General features: G+C 41.8%; 1 protein-coding gene across 1 annotated transcript in view; it reads right to left on the bottom strand.

The window, feature by feature from the left end:
* LRP1B (LDL receptor related protein 1B) overlaps positions 1–20,828 on the bottom strand; it is a 1,375,759-nt gene that overhangs the window by 31,746 nt on the left and 1,323,185 nt on the right. Inside the window, exons 85-86 of the mRNA XM_006028602.1 lie at positions 9,201–9,375; positions 3,959–4,063 (exon numbers count right to left, since the gene is read on the bottom strand). Of these exons, the coding sequence (XP_006028664.1) occupies positions 3,959–4,063; positions 9,201–9,375 (280 nt within the window). The remainder of the gene's footprint in view (positions 1–3,958; positions 4,064–9,200; positions 9,376–20,828) is intronic.

A 20,828-nucleotide genomic window follows, 5' to 3' on the forward strand; every position in this document is an offset into this window, starting at 1 on the left:
GTAAGAGGGTGAGGATTTTTTTTTAATTGCTTTATTTTTTCTTACATTAAAAACAAGCAATTATCTTTTACGTGTAGTAGAAAATAGTGATTATTGCCTATTTCAATAATTAACACTTTCTTTAGTTTGTGGGGAAAAGTTGATAAAAATCCAAGCCTGACTGTCAGTTCTATATTTTACATATTTTATTTCATATATCAAAATATTTTACTACAAATTGTAAACTGTTTACTATTTCTAGACAGCTGAAGTTTTTCAGCTTATTAAATGAAAAAGAGAAAAAGCATTGACAGCACATTTTCAAAAGCAGATAGCAGTCGAATGTTTTTATAACTGCAATTTTCTGAATATCCAAGAATGGTATGCAGAAATACAGAATTTTCAGGACAACCATGTCCTCCATATGTTGATGAATAGATCAAATCCATACATGCTGAATTTTAAGAATCAGTTAATGATAGTTTAATGGACACATGAAGATTGCCTTCATTTCATGTTGACTCAATCAGAGCACTAATCTGCTTTTTCATGGGATTATTGTAGCTTGAGGCCCTGCATTTTATTGGTTGGCATATTGAAATAATGAATTGTAAGCATACATTCCAGCAAAAATGAGAAAACGATTCCCCATACCTAATCATTTTAATTGCTGCCCACCTCTGTAGGAAAACATCACATCCCAGCACAGCCACGATATTATGTGTTCATATAGCATGCATTTAGATGAGACTATATTAAAGCTGTTGGAGTTTCTGCATTTTATCAATTTGAAGTCTAGGTCATTGAATTCTGACTCTTACATCACTATTGTAGTCTGAGGACCTGGGCTGCTGACTCTGAAATTTAGTATCAGTGAGCGTCTGACATAATATATTGTCAATATACAGAAGAGGGAATTTCCATTTTTGATCAGGATTAAAAGTTTCTCCACAAGAACAATGTCTGAAATTGAATGAGACAAGTTGTATAAACTATATATTGAATGAGTAGAGGAGAAAAATAATTTAAGGTGGTAGCTTTCCTCTTTTTTAGTTTATCTAATATCTTTTTAAAGCTGATTTACATATTAAGTTAATAAAAAAGTTTATCAAGATCCTTTCTTATTTAATATCTTTCAGTATTCTATCTTATTTAATTCTCTGTAAAGATTGGACATCTTTTTTTTTTAATTTTTAGAATACCAGAGATTAACTGCACAGTTTACCGTACTCCGCAACTTTGTGGTATAGAAACATTATTTAATAAAATTCCTCAGATTCCATATTTGTGAACAAAAATCCCAAGTGGTGTTTTATGTGGGTTTATACATGTAATTGTGTTATTTCTTCCTCCAATAATATGGTTATAGACACTCCAACAATCTGTTTTTAAATATACTCATCAGTGCAACTATCAAAAGTGTAGGTCTATATTACATAAATGAGCCCCCCAGATTAAGCGGATATTGTGAAATGTATGTGAATGTGCATGAATTGAACCAATGAACTGTGGCCTGAAATGATGTCACACAATGTGCAGCATTAAGTGGAAGGTTAAACCTACTTGCATCTTGGTTCATTAAACGCAGTTAAAGTGCAAATTCCCTCATTCTGACAGTAGTAATCACAAGGGTTCACTTTCTGGTCACAGCGCTGACTTTTAAACCCCACAGAGCATCTGCAGAATTTCAGTAAAATACAGCTAAATAAATATTCTGCCTTTTGCTAAACAAGTTTTAAACTCATTACATATAATGACACACACACACACACACACACACACACACACACACACACACACACACACACGCTCTGTCCTCTCATGGGATGTCCAATGTGAGACTTTCCTGAAAAGTCTGATTAATCAAAACTGATCAAAAGCAAATATCCTAATGATTTTGTTGACCTCTTAAGAGTGCAGTGGCCGAAAGAAGGAAACCCAGGATTATTTTTTTCACAAGTTTTAGTAAAATCTTGGTATGCGATGCATCCTTCACGTGTTTTTATAAAACCTCACATGAGTTAACATGGGTGAAACTGGTTATCCCTGAAATGGTATTGTGTTTCACAGATTCATATCAAACTAATTAAAAGTAATTACAAGATATGAATAATTACAAGGTAAAAGGTACAAATGTCTATTGTAGCTGATCAATTCTAGCTAATATATACTGGATATATTTATTGGTCATCACATCTCAATATGACATATTTTAAAGCTGAGTGATCTTCTTCTTTCCATTCTATTTTTTAGTCAAAAAGAGTAATAAAAAAGAGTAATAAAAACTTGTCACTAAGGGCCAGATTCAAAAAAAGGACTCAGGCACCTAAGGCAGAGGAGTGTAGATGAAATTTAGACAACCTAAGTCCAAAACTGGAAACCTGAAACAATCTACTCCATTGCTATCTACTCAGTTGTCTCTTCAATGTCCCACCTTTTTACATTAAATTTCCCTCCAGGCCAATAGTTATATCCTTGTGTATGTCCACACATCTTCACAGAGATAAGCAGTCTGCACCTATTGACACTTCAGCCTGAGTGGGGTCCAGGAACTACAAATTCTTTTAAGTTCCCTGAAGAGTTCGATGCAGTAGGCACTCTCAGAATTCACATGGCACACGACACAACCCTGCTTCTCACAAAATACCATTGTGGCCACCGCTTTGCTGTAAAATGTCGTGGTGGTAATGATGCCCTTTTATTACAGTCAACCGGTGGTAACAGCAGTTGCCCAGGAACTGGAACCCAAGCTCAATTATTGCATCCACCTGAAGAAATTTAAACCACCGTTCTCTTAGCCCTCTTGATCATGACCATCTCTGGGGGGTGAGAAAGACTTTCTCTACCACTCCTACTGAAGCCATGACATTGTACAGAACAATAATCAAGTTTCATTGGGCTAGAATGAGCAAAAACAAGGAACATGAATGCTAGCTTGGTGATCAGGGAACTCAGCTGGGTGGAGGGAGACCTGGGTTTTCCTACTGTTCTGACTGCTCTTTCTGTATTGACAACAATCCTTGGAATAAGTGCTGCAGCACTCATCCCCCACCTCTCAGCTTAGTGCTACACCCACTAGCAACTAAAATCAAACTCTGCTTTGCACTCTCCTTTCAGACGAATGAATCCAGAATTATTTTCTGGACCCTGGCACAGAGTATGTTTTACTCAAGACCTGTCTATAACCTAGGTATTAGTGCACTCTGAGGAGAGTTGGGAGACGTGGACTTGAATTCCCTCTGGCAGAAAGGACTTGACTAGTGTGGGACTCCCACATCATAAGTGAGTGCTTTAAACCCTAGGCTTTTACACAGAAGAGACAGAGAAAGAGGGACAGAGGCAGGGGAGGGATGACTCTGCTACCATCATTTAAAAGACTATAATGACCCATACTCAGTCTTTTAGGAAAGGTTGCTGGAGCATTAACACCTGATAGATAGGGCACCTCCTTGTAGCTCCAAGTGATGGACCACAACTGAGACATACTCCAATACTCAATATTTCCTGGTGACTAGCTCTATGCATCTGCACACTGAGTATGCTGGCTTGAGGTGGCTCCTTGTTCAGAGTGCTAGTTATTTTGGATCTCAGACTGAGGCATCTAATTCTGCCCGTGCCCTCTATGAAGAACTTACGTGTCTTACCCTGGGGTCTAGATTCCATTCCATGAGCCAGGGGCTTAAACGATAGCCCCAGCAGTGTCCACCTTAAGAGTATAAGTCCTTTTTTTGGATTTGGACTTACAGCTGCACTAATGGAATCACTAGCAATGCCAGATGATGAACAAGAACAACAATCCCCTTCCCCCTACAATGTGTATCAGAACAGAATAACAGACAATACAAATAACACCTGGAGAAGTCCAAGAATGAGAACTCAAAAATTTCCTAAATAGTTCAGAAATGCAGATAGAAACTTTTGTATTGGTTGGTACACCGATGTTTCAATTAATCAATATGCACATTATAAAAATACTCACAGACAGACAGGTATATTTGTCTCTGGGTCCAGCTGACATGTCCCACCATTGTAACAGTAGCCATCACATAACTGACAGCTAGAGGCAATCTTTCCATTAGTGCAGCTGTAATGATGGGATAAAAAAAATTATTATTATTTCTGAAAGCTGATGTATGAAACTATTTTTTTCTTATACAACTAATTGAGTTGCTGACTGGAAGTATTTAAGACTGCATTAAGGCAGCCTAGATTGAGCCACTGAGCTTTCAAACATACATTTTAGAGTAGATCACCTTTTTGTCTATTAAATTTGAAACTTTTTCTGCTGATAAGTGAATGTAATTACACTATTACCATAATTTGTATTATCCCCCACCAACACGATAGCAGATTTTATCAGATAAGTTTTCACTTCTGCTTTATCTCCCTCCTTAACCTATTCTTCTGGACACCATGGTTAAGAAGGACAGAGCTCCAGAAAAGACTATAGCTCATTCACTAATTATTAAGTAATATATAGAGAAACTAACTGGCAATAAATCATTCATTACAGGTCTTCTCTACAGTAAGGCATTGTCAAAACATTCTCCCTTCCATCCATTGCTGAGTTGGTACAATCAGTCTAGCTGAGCATTAAATAAGCATCATTTAAACATTACAGGGGTAGGAAAAAGCTGCTATAATAGACTACAAGAGATATAGCTCTATTTCCACCAGAGCATTCTGGAGTGATATCAGGCATCGTGCAGTGATATTCTAGAGTGATATCAGGCACATAGAGCCCACATCTTGAGGCATGCTGTGCCCCAGCTAGTTGCTCTGTAGTCAGCTGGGGTGCAGTGTACCTTGAGACGGGGTCTCCATGTGCCTCAGCATGGGGGCTGTGAAGCGAAGCCCCAGGCACTTGGAGACAGGGTAGCAGCCAGCAGGGTGTCTCAGCACAGAGGCTCATTAGTGAATGGAGACAGGGAAGCAGGCAGCCCAGGGATGCCCTCCTCCCATCTTCACTTGCCACTCCCTAGCTGGCTGGGGCACAGGGTGCCTCAGCATGGGGGCTGTCTGCCAGCAGTGCCGTGGCAAGGAAGTTTGGTGCTTGGGGCAAAGCCTGCAGTGGCAGTCCACCCTCACCCCGCACAAAGATCTGGGGGGCACAAGCCCCCCCATGCTTGCCCAAAAGTGCACACAGTAGCAGGAGCCTCCCTCCCCCATCCCTGCATCCCCCCAAATGAACTGCTCGCAGCTGCATCCCATGCCCGGCTCTGGCTGGGCAGTACCTGTTGGTGCCCCTTTGCTTTGGAATGCAGGGCACTTGCCCTGCTGCCCCCGCCCCCCAACCCTTTTCTACAGCACTGCCTGATGGCTAGCCCCACACTGAGGCACCTTATGCCCCAGCCAGAGTCTCCTTGCAGAGCAGTGTGACAATGTATCCCACTGACAACCGCATGAGCAGGGGCATGCACTGGAGCACAAAGTAGTGGCACAGATTTGCACTGCTACTAGTTGTGCTGCTGCAAACACATGCCCCTTGCTCATCTGAATGCAGCCATACACACTCAGACGTCCCAAGTCCTACATAAAACCTTAAACAGAAAAGTCATGCTATAGTTCTCTCCCAACATAAAGGCAATCTATGGTGACAGTTGACAAATGTTTTAATTACTTCTATTGTATATCATGTATACCCTGTGAAAACAATTGTTACTAGTTACAAAACCAAAAAACCACAAATACTGTTTCTGAGATCAGACCTGGAACCTACATGATCAAAGACCTGTCTCCTAGATTCCTACTCTTTTTCTTTTGTTTAAATTCCTACTGTAGCCAGTGTAAATTCTACAATTTCTCATTCCTGTACGTAATTGCTGACTACAAAATAATTTTTCCACCACATTTACTACCTTTTCAGTCAGACAAGCACAGAAGTAATCAGCAACACATATGGATAGCTATCAAGATATGTATTTCATTCTTTTGTTCAGATGCAAGAAATTTGATTCCATGTTAGTCCTCCTATGTTACTCTTATGAAATACAAAATGGGCTACGAAGTGGAGATTATATACTTTTCTACATACCACATTGTGCAGTTGTTGAATATGAATGTCTATATATCTGCACACTAAAAGCAGGGTCTTCCAATGGGCAGATAGTTTCTCCCCAAAGGAAAATCCTATGCTATAGGGCTGTGCAAAGCTTCGGGTGCTGATTCAATATGGAGGAGATTCGGCCCGATTCAGTGGCCGAATCTCCAAATCTGAATCGAATCAGGGGACCAATTAAAAGGACTGAATCAATTCAAAGCTTTCCGAATCGATTCAGAACATATCTGGGAAGCTTCAATGATTCGGGCAGTCTCCACCCACTGCAGCAGGGAGCTGGAGCCAAACTTGGAGCTGGTAAGTAGGGGACAGGGGAGTGGGGGGCTAGAGGAGGGGGGAGGGGACCACGGGGGTACCCCCACCAGGCCCCATCCCCTGCCTGCTCCCCCAGCCCCCCCTAGCGCCCCCTGACTCTCCCTCCTACTCCCTCCCATTTTCTTAAACAGATGGAGCTGGGTCAGGAGGGGCAGCCATGATGGAGCAGAGGGAGCGAGTGGGGGTCGGAGGGGCAGAGCCCCCCACGCACCATTGGGCAGCGGGGATTGTCCCCCTGCCCAGCAGCACCCGGTGAGTCAGGGCTGTTTTTTTCAAAGTGCTGGGAGCTGGGGCAGGTTGGGCAGTCATTGCCAGGGCTGGGAGAACAGGTGGGGGATGGGCCTGTGTGATTTGGAGATTCGGCAGCAGCTGAATCTCCAAATCGATTCAGGACAGTGATTTAAATCACCGAATCAAATCACTGTCCCCTGAATTGGCCAAATCCGAATCCAAAGACCTACTATCCAAATTAACACAAGCACACGTGACATATACCATTTTCTATTTGCCTCTTATTTTATTTCTCAAATATGCTTTCTTTTCTTCTGGCTTATGTTTATTTTACCATTATGTTTGCTCCTTTTGGTCTTTAAATAATATTTTATCGTTTTTACTTTGGCTGTATTGCTCTTTGTTTCCTTTCCCCACCTTTTGCATCAGCCTCCCCTCTCCCTTTACTTGAATGTTAATACTAAAGCTGTCTCCCATAGCACATTACCATTCCTGTCTGAAGTCACTGTAGCAGTGAGGAACTGATAGGAGGCAGGTCTATTAGCAATGCCAGTTTAGCACTGTGTAGGTGGCAACTTGGTTCCAGTGGCAAGATGTAGTAACAACAGGGTTTGTTTTTTCAGCAAAAGGCCAAATGCATATCAACCTTCAGATTGCAAAAAAGGTTCTCTCATGCTGATAATTTCCATACCGATTTGCTTATGAATGTAAAAAATCATTTCTTCGCTTTCTTTCTTCAGCCCTCCAATTGTTGGGGAACTGGCTAGAGGTTAACTTCTTATGCACTCATATTTATGGAAATCCTCACTCCTGCTCTCTGTTGTAGCATATTCTATAGTTTATAATGCCAATTGTACAATACTGCATATTTTACCTATTTTACACTGTTGCAAAAGTGGGTGGTGTATAAGATGGAGACAAAGCATGAACTTATAAATATGCTCATCTGTAAAGAAGCAGCGCACATTAGAAAATTTATGCTTTATATAGATAATTATTTGAGCAGCTCAGGAGAAATATGAATGCAGATAGCCCTCGGCTTGGTTCTCTAGCATCACAATGGGTTTCTGTGGCCACAAAAGGCTGTTACTGCGTTTGGGTACCACAGCACCTTTTCTTTGTGAAATTACTGGTGTTGGGATAGTGCCATAGGAGTGGATGTGCTCGCTCTGTAGTACCCAAGGACTCCCCAAGGTAAAGCAAGGAGTTTGTGGTTCTTAAAATGTGAAGTAGTGCTGCTTAATATTGCTGTATTAGAACCAAAGATCTAGTACATATAACTTAATTGTGCCAGCTGTTATAATGTCAAATGAGGGGAACCTGTTGGCACCTATATAATCTCATATTTATCACACCTTGAATTCTGATTGCAATTCTAATAATTCTCTCAGAGCCTCTTCCAGAAGCATGTTAAAGAATGGCTCTTCAATTGTTCTGAGTGCTTTTGATTGAATGCTTTGCAGATGTCAAAGCCTTTGGTTGAATGCTGCTCTCAAGGATTGTGTCTTAAACTCCTTTACCTTACATGGATCTATCATTTGGGGCAAGACAAATGGTAAGCCAAAACCTATAAGAATATTCAAAGTCAGTAAAATCTACAAAATAATTTCCAACACTTCTGAGATTTGCTATAGCTTTCTATAAGATAGATAAAAGTGTTATAAAAGTACAAGCATTTGCATGCAACTACTGAAATGGAGAAGGGCTGTGTTTAGTTCTATAACTGCTTTAGCATGCCACTAGAGAGAAACTGAGGGGCCAGAACAAGAAGGCTGTAATAACAGCCCCTGTCTAAGGAAAGTTAAGCTTGAGGGGACTGAGCTTTTCCTAACTACCTTACTTCTGATTAAGGCCAGCTCCACTGCCATTTAGCAAAACTTGAAATTCTTAGTGTGTAGGAAATGGAGACTTTGCTTTAGTAAAGCAATGTCATTAAAAAAGATAGAATCTGAGAAAGAAACAGAGAAAAATCAATATCCAAGTAGCAAAAGTTTCTGGGCCAAATTACTCCATGCCCTGGTTGTGGGGTGGTGGTGGGAGATACAGTTCACTGGGTTTTGGTCTCATAGCTTAAATATGGCCCCAAATATTCAATGCACTTCAAAAAGTTTGCTCCTCAAATACATAACATATACTATCTCTTATTATTTTCATTTGCAAGTAACATAGGGGTCTGAACTTGTTATGATAAAAAACTGCTCAACATGCTGCAGTCTCAGGCACACATGTAAATTCTGCTCCCGGGAACAATAAACTCTGGCATGAACTGTGCCAGAGTTTATTGCTACATGCTAATTGCACATGTAGATGCCCCCACAGTCAAGTGTTATATCTGCTGAGAAAGTGAAGGTAAAATGTTGTTTTTAGTTTGCCTGAGATTATATTTGCCTTGAAGTTGTGAATTTTATCATTCAGAACCTGAAGTTTAGATTCTCATAGATTCTCAAGCTCCACCAAAAAAAAAGCAGTTTGCTTTTTAAACTGTGAGCTAATGACAACACATTTATATCATCATTGTATACTCCATAGCTCTAACTTCTCTATACAGTCTTTAAAAAATTACTAATACTTTGTTTTTAATAATATATTTATATTTTAATCTAACAAACACACTTACTTGCATATTATGTCATCACTTTCCTTGTTTATTATGCAGTGCCCACCATGACACCTTATACACTTGTCTACTTCACATTTTGGACCTTCAAATCGTATCGGGCAGACACATTCTACACTTCCATCATCTGCGATAGTACATGACTCAGAATTCACACAATAATGGTGGCATACGTCTAGAAAGAATGCACAAGTGAAATATTAAAACTTATGGAAGAAAGTTATGGTATGAATAACAATATAATGATTTACCTTCTTTATTTTACAAAAGTATAGCAAAGAAATAACCAAGGTTTTTAAATTGTTGAGTCACTGGCAATGTTAATCAAATTCAAGAATGCATAAATCAGTATAAGCCTAGAAATGACTAAGTTGTGAATAGCGGAAAATAAATTTAAACTGATAATACATTTTTCCCTTTAGAAGTCCAACCATCAATAACATTTTCTCAGATACTTTTAATCTAATGATAAGAAAAGCAAAGCAACTTTAACTAAACTACTTAGAGACAGACATAAAAATCTTGTGATGTTTTAATAAGAACACAATTATTACTTAATAGTTATTGAATAACAAACTTAATCTAATTATTATTGTATAATAACAGTTATTATTTAATAACAGAAGAGTTATATATTCATGATACTGAAAGAATAGTGTAAAATCATTAATCATAATCTTCATTTTTCTATTTATCAACCTTCAAGGCTTACATAATGTAATAGAATACAGCTTTGGAGTTCTAATGATAATCTGTAGAGGCCAGACCCTGGTCTGTAGCAAATTACACATATACTTCATATTATACATCGTGGCTATGTCTACATGTGCTGCTACAGCACCGTTGTTACTACTCCATCTTTTAGTACTTCCTTGTGGAAATACCAGTAACAATCTGTACTGTGCTGTGCACATCGCACATGGTTATTTTTAGGCAATATGATGCCATAGCGATGCACTGTAACAGTGATGCATCACTATGGTGATGTAGCTGCAGTGTCATGGGTTTTGCCCGCGGACACTAGGTTGCTGTAGCACGTTGCTACAGTGACGTAGCATCAAATGTAGAAGTGCCCTCTATGTAGTCTCACGATGTGACAGAATACAGTTACTTTACAAGTTAAGAATTTACTGGATAAGGAACTAAACAGTGAAAATCTCTATATCTCATTGCCAACTCCCTAAAACACCTCAAATTCTGTTAAAAGGAGGAAGAAGCATAAAGAGGCCTTTTATCACACTCTTTAAATATATATGGTACATTAATGAAAACATGGATTTCCATTTCTGTGCCACTGACGACCATACTTGATCCAACAAAAGTCCTTCTGTCCCTCCATCTGTCCATCCTTCCTGACATAATGTGGACATGGTACCCTGTGGCAGTAACACTAGAGTAATCCCACCCAATGTGGCACACCCAGTACAAGGTACCCACTGTAGGGAGAACTGGTGACCTCCAGCAGTGACTACTGGATGGGCTCTGGCCATAGGCACTTTGGTGGTGTTGGCGGGCTGCCCTTTTTTGTGAAAAGGCAAAGGAAACTTTCTCACACATTCCTGGCCTTCCCTTGGCTGCAGCTGCTCTTTGCCACACACACAGCACCTCTTTGGCACTGTGGGCGTGAACTTCTCTGAGACTGTATACATCTTTTCTATCCTGTACTGACTGGCCTAGGGGAGTGTGATCTACCTAGCCAATTCCTTGCTTGGCCAGGCCAGGATGGCAACTCTGAAAAGCTGCAAAACTTGGTCACAGAGGCTGGCTCCAGTGATGCCCTCCTTCACTTCCTGGCTGTGGCATGTGTCTCATTTGAATTTGAACACTTCACCTTGCAACAAAATGTGGACCAGTTTGTGTCACACTGGGACATTAAAGGGGCCCTTTACAAGGTGTAAGACAGACAGCTGGTCCTACATGTGTAACCCCATGAAAGGCATGGGGGAAGGGGCATCGATCTCTGGTAACACAGTGTTTTTTTGCTGCTAACAAGTATTTTCATTCTTAGCCCCCCTGGGAGGACTGCATACCTTTGTACTTTCACCGTTTGTTTTTACTATTTGTATAATAAAGTTTTGAAAAGTAAAAAGAAATATCTTTGTCTGCCTGTCATTAGAATTCTCAGGAAGAAAAGTGACTTGGGGTCTGGTATAATTAAAGCATTTCCAATTATGGCTACTCAAGACATGCTGGTGGTCACAGCATATAAATTAAATTAATAAACTGTAATATGGAAAGTTTTCTTAGGATAAAATAGGAAATAGAATTTACAACCTAATTAAAAATAATCCAACCTATCAAAATATTTACTTTCTGTCAACAAACTGGATATAAAAGTAGGAGGATTTGTCTGAGATTAGGAAATACAAATTCAGTGCCAGCTAGTTTAATGTCTTTATTTTCCTTGCTGCACAGTTTCCAGGTGCTCATACTATCTTTGGATATGAAACTGAGTCATGTCAGGCTACTCTCTAGAGATTCAGAACCTGGCAAGAAAGCTACTTCAACTTTGCCTTTAGAAGCTTACTAAATTCAGACTCTTTGCTCGGCAGCCTCTAGGTAAAAAGCAAGCTGGAAAGCTGCCAAAAATGACATATTTGACTGAGTTGTAATCAAGAATGAGGAATTTGTTTTAAGAGTAATGGAGTTTCAATTAGCAGAAAACAGACTTCACACACTTATTATGTACTTCATTTTTTCTCTGATTTTTTTAACTCATTTTGATATCATGCTACTTAGACACAAACATGGAAACTTTGTTTAATTTTAACTGAACAAAGGAATAATCTCCTCCCAAAAGTAGAATTCTAATAATGCTGATTATTAGTGTCACATTAAAGATAATATATTTTATTTATAATATTATTAATTTATAATGATTTTAATGCCATTTTGGCAGGCGGCTGGACTTGATGATTTTCTGAGGTCTCTTCCAGCCCTAATGTCTATGAAATACTTTGATGAAGTCAAAATTATCCTGGCAATCAACTGAATGATACATGTACTTTAAAACATAACTACCGGTAAATATTCCTTTATTAAGAACAACAGATATGAAGTATATCTGTCATGCATTGACACCTGCGATGTTTGTTTGGGGGGTAAATGGGCTCCAATCACTCTTATATACAAAATGATGCTTGCAGGCTGAATTATGAGAATGCTTGAGGTTAAGTGATGACCTGGTTATCTAAAACACATGTTTATTATTATTATTTCAATACTGTTCTATAACCAATTTATGAGATCTGCCATGACCTTTAACCTGGTCTAAGGTGAGTAAACTCCAGGTAAATACAAAAGGACAGCTTTTCTATGTTGACCTTGAGCACCATGGTAGTTAAGAGCTGTAAGATAATATGAATGCAGTCTATGACCTGTATCTGTCAATAATGAACCAGTTGTTGGGATAATAAGAAACCTATTTACTTGTCTCCTTAAATCTAATTCTACAACTGCCAAATGTATTATGACTCTTTGTTTTGTTGCTAATCCCAAAAAAAGTTCTGAATGGAAAGTGTTGCCCCCTCTCCTCCCATCTTGAACATTTCTTCTCTGGTGAATTAATTAATATATGGAATATGACTCCATTAAGGTTGAATCTTGGAATGGGATTACTGAGGTTATGGAAACTTTCTTAACTTGAATCACTGAATAAATGGACTGGGTTTTCTCAAGTGTATATTCAGTTGCCACTCAATTACTTTCTTGGGAATTAAGAAGTAATAGGTATTAAAAAACCTCTTCACCTGACTGAAGAGGAATATTCTTTTTTTGCCAAAGGATGGAAGCAACTCACTTTGCAACAAACTTTTGTGAAAGATGTTCCTGAAAAGGAACAGGAAAGGGAAGATGTGTGGGAGGGAGTCTTTGGAATGGCATAGAATGCCTCAGTGATTTCCAGGATCTAAAAGTCTAGGGCAGGGGTGGGCAAAATGCAGCCCATGGGCCGGATGCGGCCTGCCAGGCCATTCTATCTAGCCCGCGGGGTCCCTAAAAAATTCAGAAAAGTAATATTTATCTGCCCCTGGCCACCTGTGATATGGCCCTTGAAGGCTTGCCAAAACTCAGTAAGCAGCCCTCCACCGAAATAATTGCCCGCCCCTGGTCTGGGGTGAACTTGTTCCTGTTTGCAAATAGCAAATAATACTCAAATAAGTGAGGGAAAAGTGATTCTGGACAGGTCAACTGATTTGTCAAACCAGCTGTTTTAGAAGTGTTTGTCTTTTGTTTCAGATAAGAAATAGGTACAATGTGGAAAGATACTGCTTGCAATTCTACCTTACAGCAGACAAAATGAAATACGAGATGATTTTATCTGTTCCATCCTATATCTACTGCAAGGAAGAAGGGAAGAAGAGGGAAGGTGAGGGTACAGGTGTAGCCTAAAGGATAAGGCTAGTTGAAATATGTTGATCTTAAGTGCATGGAGTTAATGCACACCAAGGCATGAAATGCATAAATTCATAAAAGACAGTCACTGTAAGAACTACAGGTTTGACTAAACATGACCAAAAAGCACTCAGATCCCATGGGTTCTTTTGAATATTTTGAATATCAACCTTTTCTAACTGAGTTCACTCCCCCGGCTCCACTGATGGGCTACACTCAGTTTCTGGCCCAAACTCTGCCTCAGGCATCTGGAGACTTACCTTGGCCACATTCCCCATCACTGGTGCCTCAATACATGCCCCCTCACTGGGTTTCCTGCCTTTCATTAGGCTCTCTCTCTATTCCCTCTCTGAAGTCACTACTCTGCTCCTTCATTGGGGCTGCAGGGCCTTACACCCCTTAGGCCTCAGGGGTCTGTCAATGTGCCTGGACCTCATGCTCAGCCTATGGCCCACTCAGGCCTCAGTTGACATACCTGGACCTCACTCTCTTTCAGGCCTCCCACTAGGCCTCATTCATTCAGGGATTGGGTCTTGGGACCAACTGGCCCCTTCGTTATTACTCAAGCCTTACTCTCAGGTTTTGGGTCACGGGCCCTCTTAGCCTCCATGTTGTTGTCCAAGCCTGTTGTTTTTCTTGTTAGGGTGTTCTCCCAGAGCCCTTCCTCTCCACAGGGTCACCCACAAGGCAGTGGGGCTGAGACTTTCTGGCACCCCATACTCGCCATTCACTAGGGAGGCACTGGTGTGGCATTTCCTGAGAACTGCCCTGCCACCAGCAGCCCCACCACACCATCCTCCCTAGCAGGATATAGTTTTAGGTCATTCCCTAGGACCAATGCAGGCCTTCCTGCCCTGGTCTTTCTTCACCCTACAGGATCCTGGGTCTTCTCCCAGGGCTTCCCCCTCCAGCACTCTATTGCAGCCTCCATCTTATGAACTGCACTTCTACTCTGGCCCATCTCTCTCTGACCCCCTATTGGATGCCTCCCATCCAGAGGATGAACATCAGCCTCTCTCATAGCAGCCTGCATGCTGGCTGACCCCTACCCTCTTTTGGCTGTGATATCACCCCTGAAGAGGGGATCTTCAGCCTCTTCTAGGCCCTGGCCCCACCTTCAAGCTAGTTGGGATTCCAGATAGCTCTCCACCGCCCTGGCCTGCCCCTTGTGGTGGGCTCAATTGCCCTTCGGCCTTTAGGCCCTGGCCCCTTTGCACTGAACAGTCGAGGGTTCAAAAAGTCAGCCTGGAAACCACTGACCTCCCTACTCCAGAGGGGTTCCCCTTGGTCACCACCATAAAGTTGTCACCCCAAGATGGGCTGGCCTAGAGCCCCAGAGATCTTGTATGAAGCTGCCCTTCACTCAACTGGGCTCAACAGAGCCCCTGGCCTCACCCCTGCCAGTCCTAATCAGGGCCTTGCCTAGCCCCTGTGTAGGCCCACAACTCTAAGTCCCTTTTACAAGGCTGTCCTTTTTCTTCCCTAGGCCCAGAGCCTTCTCCCTGGGGCTTGGGACTCCACTGCATCCCTAGGAACCTCCTCCATCCCCATAGTTCCTACCCTGAACCTCCAGAATGTTCCTGGGAGCAGTAGATCTCAAGTTGATGCTGTTACCTCAATAGCATCCCTGCAGCAACTGCTCAGCTCTGCCCCCTCAGGACCTGCTCTTATGCTGAGGCTGTGCAGCCGTGTTCCAATCAGGTGGTCTGCTGGCTGTCATGTGACCACCTGATTGGCTCTGCAGTTACCTGCAGCCTGCCTCACACCCTACTTAGGCCATGAAAGTGGCAAGCACCCACAGGTGCACCGCCACACCAGTATTCTAAAATATCATATCTTTTTGTAACATACGTAGAATAATATGAATCTTGAGTTGCAGCAATGTGAGTTTCCCTAGAATTCAGCTTAAAATAATAAACTGTGACAACCCCCTTCCTGCCTGCCTGCCTTCCTTCGCAGATACCACGTTTTAAGACCAAACCAGGAAAATTCATCTTAAGCTGTGAGCAATAATATACAGCATTTTTAAGTTGTGTAATTATGTTGAAGATAGCGTATCATATATCCTGTGTTCATTTTTTTTTATTTGGAAATTCAGTTTAGTTTAGACTCTTAAGTGTGCTACATTGATGAATATGCTAGTATTCTTTCCGTTAGAAAAGCCTTAATAGCTTCCAAAAGAGCAGCTTCTGGGATGCATTAGCATTGAAAAAAAAAATTCTTCATATTTATAGAAATATTTTCAAGTGAGGCTCTTGTAGCAAAAACATACTAAATCTCCTTTGTTTGTCTATAATATTTAAATCTTCCAGAGCATAATAGTACCCTGTACTATAGAAAAAAATAATTATCAGAACAAACAAGGTATAATATAGCAAGTAGACTGAATACTCCTGTCAGAAAATATATTAATTCATTTTATAATTTGAACAAATGGGCAACACATCTATCTCTTGCCATGTATCTTTCTCTGTATATTAATTTATTTCATCCACTTTATCATGCCAAGGCAGAAATGTGATTTATAAGGCAACTGATCTTAGTTCTAATGAAGCTATAGTAATCTATCTAACATGCATAAAAAGTGTCTCATAATACATCTTTTAAAAATTGTATGTATGTGTGTATATATATTTTAAATGATTATTGAGAAACCTGTGAAATTTATATCAAACAGATATTAGCCATTACACAGCATTCTAAAAATATCAGAAGTTTCCTTTAAAAACAGAGGATTTAAACAAACAAACCCTAATTTTATTTTATTTTATTTAATGAATTTAAGCTTCTCTGAATTGTGGCATTTTTCCAAACAGTGTCAGCAGACAATCCAAATCTGATAATAAATACTCTGTTTAAAAAGTACCCCTAAATTTACATTTAAATTAATTCTTTTAAAAAAATGATGTTTGCAGAAGCATTCAACTAGAAACAATTTGTCTGGTTTTGGATAAGCCTCAAGTAAATATTTTTTTCTTAATCTGTGTGTCTGTCTGTGCATGATTTATGTACTATATTGTTTTCAAATACCCAATTGTGTTTGCAGATAGTTATTTGTGGATCCATGCAGTTTGTTTAATACCAAGTGGGACAGAATCACAATTACTCCTGCTTTTCCATTCAAAGGCTTGAGTTTATTTCATAGTCTCCCAACTGGAAATATATGCAGTTTATTTCAAAACAAATCCCATTTAAGATATACACTAACCTTTTCCTTGTTTGACAGACCTTTCACTATTAAACTAAACTGTTTCAGTATCTGGTAGAGTTTTATGTCAGTTTTTGCATATCTAATTTTCCTCAACTTTATTTAAATCCCACTACCTTTATCTACCTCCTTGTTTAGGCAACAAGGAGCAAATGAGAATATGTTCACAATTAATGCCATCATAATATTTTTTTAGCACCATAACACATCCATTTGTTACACGGAGTACTTTATCAAAGCCTTAGTAGATTGAGGAAAAAAACTACTGGCGTTTTAAGAGATTACATTTATCTCCAAGTCTATATTTCTGCAACTGATGGTGAAATAAGTTGTTGTCATGCTTTTTAAAGTTTTTAAAGTTTTATCCTTGATAAAGCATTTGAATCAATTGTTCAGGACATGTGCTCTCAAAGGGCGATGCACCTCTGTATTTAAAGCGCTACACAATTTACAACTTACAGCCCTGTATTTCCACCAACAATAATGATTTCTCCTGGTAAGATAAACTTTAAAAAGGCAGAGGCAGGCCATATTCTCTTCCTAGTGTTGATGTAATCACCAGGGATCCTGGATTCCTCTGCTAAAAAATGTATATATTCTCTGATAAACCCCTCCAAATCTGTGATTAAAAGGAAAGCCCCTTCACTCCCCCCACCCCAGCCTCCCACAGCTCTGCTGGTGCCCCTTACTCCCCCCCCGCCCCCGCCCTCCTCCAGCCCTGCGAGGAGCCCATAGCTGCAGGGGCCATGGGGCAAGGGACCTGGTTCCACAGCCCCCTAACTCCAACAGGAGGAGGTGGCTGCTGTAGCAGAGCAGAGCCCAGCTTCCCCCCTGCAGGAGGGCTGGCTCCCCACTGCTGCATGCATTCCTGGGGAGAGAAGGGGGACCCATGCCTCCCTGATCTCTGTGTGTGCAGGCTTGGGCTGTCCTCCCCTGGGGCCTCCACAGCCCAGCAGGTATGACCTGGCACTGCAGAGAACAGTGGGGCCATGCAGGGAAGCTCATTGCCGCTGTGAGCTCCATGTTGCCCTGGCGACACTTCCCCTGCCTACATGGCAACAGTGATGGGCATAACCCTGGGCCATTGCCCCAGCTGCTTCCATTTTTACAGGGGATGCCAGGGCAGTGCAGAGCTCACAGCAGCAAGCAGCCTCCCCACACAGCCCCACTGTGCCCTGCAGCGCCTGGTCACACCTTCTGGGCTGCAGAGCCTCCAGGAGAGAGCTCCCAACTCATGCACAGATCTCGGGGGTATAGGTCTCTCTCACTCCCCTGGAAGTGTGCACAATGGCAGAGAGCTGGCCCCACCCCACTGCCCCCTGGATGAGCCACCTGCAGCCCTGTCCTGCTCCCTGCTGGGGCCCTGCAGCTGCACATTGGGGCCCCAAACCCCACTCACCACCCGGCTTGGCAGCAGCCCCAGCCCTGCCCAACTTCCCTCTCCCTCCCTATGGGGTCCTCAATCCTCCCCCCTACCCACTTACCTATGGGAGCTGCTCTCCAGACTGCCCGGCAGCCATGTGCATATGCATGCACATGGCACCCCCTGCCTGCCTGCCCTCCTCCTGCTCCTTCCCAGCCCCTTGCAGGCTGAAACTCTGCCAGCCTGCAGAGATCTCTTCACAAACTGCAAAATCTGTGGGTTTCTCCATTAGAATGAGAAATCCATGTTTTCTATGGGTAAAGGGGAAAATCTGCATTTTTCTCCATTTGTCCATGGAAATGGTAAATCTGGATCCCCGGTAATCACTATTAAATTAATTTTATTGTTCCAGTGTTTTTTAAACCCCCAAAATTATTCAGAAAATCAGGAAATCCTATTTTTCAGTTGCTTTCCAAGGTGTCCACTACTATCTCACAGGAGCTTCCTTTTTATAGGTAATGGTAGTGGTTATGGTCCTAAAGGACAGAAATATTTCTTCAGAAAGACTTTTTGTCAACTATTACAAAATATTTTGAGGGCTTTCTGAAATACTACTTTCCCTTTGCAATTTTTTCTAAGATAATTCAATTCTAGATATCTTTAATAATGTAAGAAAGATGGCTTGATTAACATGTAAAGAAGATAAATTTACAGAATTATTGTTAAGACAGGAAGTGTAATCCAATATCAAAGACTATGGAGAGAACTATATCATAGTATTAACGGTGGGAATTTTTTTAAAGAGTTTTATGTATAAAGAGATTTTGGCCATGTCAACAAAAAGAAATACGAAGATTTTTTCATAGATTGTTTGGAAGACGTAATAAGGATTTGGATTCAATATGGAAATAAAAGTATATGAAAAAGAGATGATAGATAACATTTCTCTGTACAAGTGACAGGGAAGATGGGATTCAATAAGGATGCAGAAGATAAGGAATGAGAAAGAGAAGAGGTTTTAAAATAAAAACACAGACCTCAGATTTTTAGTTGTTTTAAGCTTGGTAAATATGAGCCATGGAAGAGAAAATATCAGGGAAATTTTTTAAAGTACAGCTGAACAGAAGAAGGCTTTTGTCTCATTGGAAAAATAGATGGGAGGTGAGATATGCTGCTCAATGACCTTACTTAGAAGGATTGCAGAGAGAAGAGGAGTAAGAACATAAGAAGTACCATAATGGATCACAAAAATGGTCCATCTAGCCCAGTATCCTGTATCTAAGGGCCCTGTTACATTTTACACTGTGGGTGCATCTACAGAAGATGCTTAACTTTGCATTAGTTTAGTTTACTGTGAAGTAAGCGTGTGTATCTACATGTGCACATGATTACTTTGCATAAAACTCCCTAATACCAAGTAAATTTGCTAACTGCAAATGCAAGTAGCAATTTTACTCTGCATTAGTAACAGTGCTACTATCATGCTCATGTAAACACCTGACTGGGAGCAAAATCTGCTTCTAGTTAGCCATCCACCAGGGGGATCTCTAAGCCCCTTGCTCCCCAATCATGATCATGATTGCAGAGTGGGGGCTGGGAGATCCCAGCGCTCCTGAGTGGGGAGATCCTTATCTCCAAGCCCCCACTCTGTCATTGCAGTTGGGGAGCAGGGGCCTCAGAGATCCTTATTTCCCAGCCCTAGCCTACAGTCATGGGGCTTGGGCTGCAAGACCCTTATGTCCCAACCCAAGCTTCATGGTCACAGGGCTCAGGCTGGGAGATAAGGGTCTCTCAGCCAGAGCTCTGTGAGCACAGAGCTTGGGCTGGGAGATAAGCATCTCCCAGCAGCAGCCCTGTGACTGTGAAGCTCAGTCTAGGAGATCAGCATCACCCAGCAGTGGCCTGGCAGTCACAGAGCTGGTGCTGGGAGCTATCTGCTGGCAGGGGCTAGGGAGCTTGTTCCCTTCCCAGCTTTGAGTGTGGAGCTGGGGTGGGGAACAAACTTCCTAGCCTGTTCCCCCCAGCTCCATTCTCACAGAGCTGGGTGGGGAACAAGGTTCCTAGCACCTGCCCTGTGTGCCCAGGTGTGGAAAATGCCCCCCTGCCCCAGCATCAAGGAGCTTCCAGCCCCCAATCCCCAATCATGGAGTGGGGTCTGGTAGTTTGTTCCCAGGCCCTGCTCTGTGATTACAGAGAGGGGACTGGAAACAAGCTCCCCAGCCCACACTCACTGCTACCACACCCCCACCACCACCACCTGAGGGCAGTCGCCATGCCTCCCCAGCCTCCGGGGGCACTCGTTGTTCATGTCCATGTTAGTGCTAGCTTGAATTTGGAGTAGTTGCACTTCAGGATAGCAGGGGCCTGGAGAACTAAAAGGTAAGAATCCCTCGCCTCCTATTCTGGGCTGCCCCCCTGACCCCTAGGGCTTTCCCCTACCACCCTCCCCTTACTTGTGGCTACCCATGCTGTCTGTCCCAGGGGAGCAGTCTGGGGAGGGTTAACCTGCTTGTATGGGTCCTGCCAGCAGAGCTACTGGCTGTTGCTCTTTTCTAGGCTGAGCCCAGCCCAAAAAGTAGCAGCGGTAGCAGTGGTAGCCAGGCAAGTAGGTTAACCCTTCCCTAACAGCTCCCTCCAGGACAGACAACATAGACAGCCACAAACA

Source organism: Alligator sinensis, unplaced genomic scaffold (assembly GCF_000455745.1).
Source record: "Alligator sinensis unplaced genomic scaffold, ASM45574v1 scaffold533_1, whole genome shotgun sequence".
Lineage (NCBI taxonomy): Eukaryota > Metazoa > Chordata > Crocodylia > Alligatoridae > Alligator > Alligator sinensis.